General features: G+C 41.9%; 1 protein-coding gene across 1 annotated transcript in view; it reads left to right on the top strand.

Annotated features, from left to right (window-relative positions):
- The first annotated feature begins 2,627 nt into the window (after positions 1–2,627).
- Positions 2,628–6,459, top strand: part of LOC120053424 (uveal autoantigen with coiled-coil domains and ankyrin repeats-like) — a 51,376-nt gene continuing 47,544 nt past the window's right edge. The window contains exon 1 of the mRNA XM_039000553.1: positions 2,628–2,813. Within this exon, the coding sequence (XP_038856481.1) occupies positions 2,766–2,813 (48 nt within the window). The 5' untranslated portion in view covers positions 2,628–2,765. The remainder of the gene's footprint in view (positions 2,814–6,459) is intronic.

Raw genomic sequence — 6,459 nt, 5'->3', positions numbered from 1 at the left:
GTTGACCTTGTATAACATCTTGACAATACAAAGGCTCTTTAGAGGAAGATGAGTTTTCTCTGGCTTCAATCACACAGGTGCAGGACACAGCGTTGCCAGTAATGCAGTACTACTGGGAATCCATGGCAACGCTGTTGCTATGGAGACTTTGAGAGCTATAGTAAAAAGAAAAAAACATCCAGTCGACATACCACAGGAGGTTGGTGGCACCTTAATTGGGGAAGACGGGCTCGTGGTAATGGCTGGAGTTCAATAAGTGGAATGATATCAAATACATCAAAGCCATGTGTTTGATGTCATTCCATTCGCTCCGTTCCAGCCATTATAATGAGCCGTCCTCCCCTCAGCAGCCTCCAATGCAACATACTGTACATACACTCTGAGCCGACCTGTAGAATTTCACGTGAATGAAAGACAGTATATAGAGCCTTTGTATAAGACAGAAGTGTGCCCTTTATGTTCAGTGTATTGACGTGTCGGAGCAAGACATTCTTTGGGAGGTAGTTCAAGGTAGGAGGTGGGAGCTAGGACTTTAAAAGTTGTATTTATTATTCCAACAAAAAAGATGAATCTCACTATGAAAATGATTCATAAACTATGCACTTTTTCTTGTTTCCATGAAACACGTAAGTATTTCCTCTTCTTGAGCAAAAAGTAAACAAGCAAGTGTGCTAATGCCTACAGTTTCAATTACAGCGCAGATTTTAATTATGTTATGTCTTATGTTGTTATCAATAACCAATCAATTATTTTAAATTGTGAAAATAATTGCCCAGAAGGGGGCAATCTTTCTCTTTTTAGACTTGGTTGAGTTGAGCCGTCCCACAGAAAATAACTGTCTGCTTAATTGATTCCACATTGACAGCGTACATTACTAGGCAACATTCCAATATATTTTATTAGAACAATTTTGATGAGACTGTGTTTAGTATTGTACCTCCTCCTGCCCAACCAGTTCAGTTTTCAAATCTGCAACTGTTGAGTAAATTCCTCTCCTAACATACATTAACCCTGAAAATATGCATTAGTCTATTCACACTGAGTATACCAAATGTTAGAAAGACTTTCCTAATATCGTGTTGCACCTCTTTGGCCCTGAGAATTTGTCAGGGCATGGACTCTACAAGGTGTCGAAAGCGTTCCATGGGGATGTTGACTCCAATGCTTCCCACAGTTGTGTCAAGTTGGCTAGATGGCCCTTGGATGGTGGACCGTTTTTGATACACGGGAAACTGCTGGGTGTGAAAAACCCAGCAGCGTTGCAGTTCTTGACACACTCAAACTGGTGGACCTGGCACCTACTACCATACCCTGTTCAAAGACACTTAAATATTTTGTCTTGGCCATTCACCCTCTGAATGGCACACAACACCAATCCATGTCTCAATTGTCTCAAGGCTTAAGAATCCTTCTTTAACCTGTCTCCTCCCCTTCATCTACACTGATTGAAGTGGATTTAACAAGTTACATCAATAAGGGATCATAGATTTCACCTGGTCAGTCTATGTCATGGAAGAGCAGGTGTTCCTAATGTTTTGTACACTCAGTGTATAATGTGTATAAACCATGAGCACTCAAACCCCGGTCCAGCGACTGTCAAGTCAACACCGTAACAAAAAAACGAGAGGTTGGAAACCCTTGACGAGGTTGCTAGGTGTTGGGTTAAGGTTGCTACATCACCCCCTTCCTCCTGGAGAGAGAAAATGTCCCCACGCTTCTCTGCACTAAGTCCGTCACATGTACACACCTATTCCATGGCCTCATTGGTGCCATCCCACTTATGACACCAATGCATCAAATCCGGGGGGTAGACTTAAACCCTGGTCCAGCGACTGTCAAGCCAACACCTTAACGTTACGCCCAGAGGTCCGAACCTCTTGACCAGGTTACTAGGTGTTGGCTTAAGGTCTGTACAATATTAAGGACAAAAAAGGAAAAGGGGGATACCTCGTCAGTTGCACAACTGAATGCATTATATTATTTATAGTAAATGTATAAATGAGCTCATAGTTTCTCATGGTGTCTAATGCAGTTCCATGAGCACAACACTTGTTTGGTATGAATTCAGTCATGCATTCGGTCATGTATTCAGTCATGTACTCAGTCATGTACTCAGTCATGTATTCAGTCATGTATCCAGTCATGTACTCAGTCATGTATTCAATCATGCATTCAGTCATGTATTAAGTAATGTTTAAAAACAGAGCCCCTAGTCATCATTTTGTAATTTTCATATTTGTAACATTCCAGTATTACAAAAAAAATAAGTAGACCTAGGAATGTTTTCGGGAATTAATATGTGTGTGGGATATATGAGCTCTAGTGTGGATCATAAATCTAATAATCTATTTATGAATAGCTGTAGGCAAGCCAGGTTCGGAAAAGGCAAAGCTAGGCCTGCACGTCCCGCCATTTCCCTCTTTCAGCCAGGTAAACCTGACGTCACATCAGCACAGAAACTTAGGTTGTCCTGTGGGTTTTCCCATCAACTCCAAAAGTACGGCTGTCCTAGCTAACAAGGAAGTCCCTCCTTCAGTTACGACTTATTGGTTACAACCCAACGGGTACGGGACACATTGTATTCTCATTGGTTTATTTGGTTGTCAATTTAGCAGCTCTAGTTGGTTTGAGTCAGGTGAAAGTCGTACGGTACTCAGCGGAGAAAAAGTTGTTTCGTTTAGAAATGAAACGTTTGTCAACATCTTAAATTATGAACGTTGAATAATAAGATTTACAACTTCAACATCACCAGGTAAACAGCAGCAATGAAGAGTCTCAAGTACCGACTGAAAAAGCATGAAGTTACGCTCACAGTAAGTTGAATCAGAACTTTTTGTGAATTACACTTTCATTTTTAGTAAAGTACAGTGTAGCCTGATATATCGGATTCAACTGATATCGCTCAAATGATATCAGCCAAGTTTTCCTGTTACAAAGTTTCCAGCTTCCCAAACAAAAGCCTACCAACCCATGCTAATCAGGGTTTGGCTACATCAAGCCCGTTTGTCACAATCATGTTGTTAATCATTGTCTTATTGACAAATTCTTAAAACAAAAGTTGCTAATTGAAGCATGCTCGTTTATCCAACTGTTCTTGGGCAGGGGAGTGGGGATTTGAGAAAGGATGTTGGAACATACACCCACGACACAAGCGCCCAATAGCGCCAAATGTTCTCCCTATGGAGGGCATCGTGTCGTGTGTAAATCTGTGCAACAAAGTTAGCATTGTTTAGAATCTCTATCAGTCGGCACTTCAGAGCCATTGCGCCTCAGCAATATCGATCAATGTCCTCTCTAACCGCATTTATTGTTTTATTGCGTCATTGGCTTGTAGGCGCCTGTTATAGACAAGGCAAGTTGAGACAACTGCAAGATGCAGATGGCACCGACTGTACAGAGTGCGAGAACCTTTCATAGGCAACATTACAATATCTGTCAGGGGACTGTCGTGCCTTTACATGTTCTAGGGCGACACAATTCCACACGGATGTTATGTCATATCTGCCTATGTGTGCACTCTAAAATGTATGTGTGTTATATATATATATATATATATATATATATATATATATATATATATATATATATATATACATACACACACACAAACATGTGCTATATACTGTATGTGCTATATAGTAGCCTAATGTTGACTCTATACCAATAATATTTAGTTGTTGTACAGGTTAGGCCAGTAGGCCCACTATTTATTTGTGGAAGTGACCTGTATGTTACGTTAATATTTAGTTGTTGTACAGGTTAGGCCAGTAGGCCCACTATTTATTTGTGGAAGTGACCTGTATGTTTTAAGTTAAGGGCATGAGGGAAGTATTCCTTAGGCTATACCTGCTTTATCCTATACAGCCTGCAGGGTAGTATAGTAGTATTATGATTCTACTCAGTTCAGGAAGAGTTGTGTGGATGTTTGGCAGCGACAGCCCCTTCTCCCCACAGTAGGCTAATTAACATGAGAAAGGCACAAAGCCAAGAGCTGTTTATTGTCCAAGTTTGTGGCACAGTCCCTAGAAAAGGAATTCAGGAATTCCATTCAATTTAAATCACAGTGGACCTGTCTCACATGTTTGCAGAGACGGGAAACGCGGAAGTCATGGTGATGAGCTGCAGGCCAACGTTTAGCCTAGTAAAAAAACAGAATAATGAACGTAACTTGAGAAAAGCATTAATTTCCCCTGTGGGAGATGGAACTGCACACTGATTTAAAAGGCAGCAGGTGGTCATGTCTAGAAAACAGGATTCCTGCTATTCTTATTTTGAAACCTCCAGACCTGTAACAGACACTATTGGATATAAAGAACCTCCAGACCTGTAACAGACACTATTGGATATAAAGAACCTCCAGACCTGTAACAGACACTATTGGATATAAAGAACCTCCAGACCTGTAACAGACACTATTGGATATAAAGAACCTCCAGACCTGTAACAGACACTATTGGATATAAAGAACCTCCAGACCTGTAACAGACACTATTGGATATAAAGAACCTCCAGACCTGTAACAGACACTATTGGATATAAAGAACCTCCAGACCTGTAACAGACACTATTGGATATAAAGAACCTCCAGACCTGTAACAGACACTATTGGATATAAAGAACCTCCAGACCTGTAACAGACACTATTGGATATAAAGAACCTCCAGACCTGTAACAGACACTATTGGATATAAAGAACCTCCAGACCTGTAACAGACACTATTGGATATAAAGAACCTTCAGACCTGTAACAGACACTATTGGATATAAAGAACCTCCAGACCTGTAACAGACACTATTGGATATAAAGAACCTACAGACCTGTAACAGACACTATTGGATATAAAGAACCTCCAGACCTGTAACAGACACTATTGGATATAAAGAACCTCCAGACCTGTAACAGACACTATTGGATATAAAGAACCTCCAGACCTATAACAGACACTATTGGATATAAAGAACCTCCAGACCTGTAACAGACACTATTGGATATAAAGAACCTCCAGACCTGTAACAGACACTATTGGATATAAAGAACCTCCAGACCTGTAACAGACACTATTGGATATAAAGAACCTCCAGACCTGTAACAGACACTATTGGATATAAAGAACCTCCAGACCTGTAACAGACACTATTGGATATAAAGAACCTTCTAATAGCGCAGACGACCACCCATCGTTTCTAGAAAACACGATTGCCATTTGACTGATCACTATGTTGGCCATGTTGCATACCGTTGTGCTTGCAGGGCTGAAGGGACCTAGAATTGAGATGGGGGGGGGGGGGGGGGGGTAGTAGCACGTTGCAGGATGAACCAGTGCAAATGCCTGGGGTTACAAAATGTGCCCCAAGAAATTGTCTGTAAAGAGAGAAGTATTTACACATTGCAGATCACCATTATCTGTCCAATTCCAAGGCCCTAGGCCCTACTTCTAGACCCTGCATGTTGACCTGAGCTTCCTGAATGATTCAGTTGATATCATAGTTACCCTTAATCAATCCTTTTAGACCTACATGTAACGGATGTGAAATGGCTAGCTAGTTAGCGGGTACGCGCTAATAGCGTTTCAATCAGTTACGTCACTTGCTCTGAAACCTAGAAGTAGTGTATCCCCTTGCTCTGCAAGGGCCGTGGCTTTTGTGGAGCGATGGGTAACGACGCTTCGTGAGCGACCGTTGTTGATGTGTGCAGAGGGCCCCTGGTTCGCGCCCGTGTCGGGGCGAGGGGACGGTCTAAAGTTATACTGTTACATTGATGCTGTTGACCCGGATCACTGGTTGCTGCGGAAAAGGAGGAGGTTGAAAGGGGGGTGAGTGTAACGGATGTGAAATGGCTAGCTAGTTAGCGGGTACGCGCTAATAGCGTTTCAATCAGTTACGTCACTTGCTCTGAAACCTAGAAGTAGTGTATCCCCTTGCTCTGCAAGGGCCGCGGCTTTTGTGGAGCGATGGGTAACGACGCTTCGTGGGTGACTGTTGTTGATGTGTGCAGAAGGTCCCTGGTTCGCGCCCGGGTCGGGGCGAGGGGACGGTTTAAAGTTATACTGTTACATACACACGTTCATGGGGGCTGGAGGTCGATTTGGAATTGATTGATATTTGTGATGTCTTACAGAAAAGATATCAAAATATAATTGGTTGCGATCTTTCATACCAAAAGAAAATTGGTTCTGAACTCTATACTTGTAAGAATGCATTTATTTCACTGTAAGGTTGTGTTCGGCGCACGTGACAAATAAACTTTGATTTGTCTGTGTGAAACATGAGGTGATACTGCCTGTAACCTAAAAAATGGACTAGCATTTTCCTACTGAACTGACAGCATTTGTCTTGTGAGCCAGCTTCTCCATGGGTGTAACAGGGAACTCTTCCCACACCCTCATCATATTGCACTGTTATTATGAGAACTACAGTGGTTGTAACTGACTACAGAACACAAAAAGAAGCCCACCCTAC

This window comes from Salvelinus namaycush, chromosome 1, assembly GCF_016432855.1.
Source record: "Salvelinus namaycush isolate Seneca chromosome 1, SaNama_1.0, whole genome shotgun sequence".
NCBI lineage: Eukaryota > Metazoa > Chordata > Actinopteri > Salmoniformes > Salmonidae > Salvelinus > Salvelinus namaycush.
This window is presented reverse-complemented; position numbering and strand designations above follow the sequence as displayed.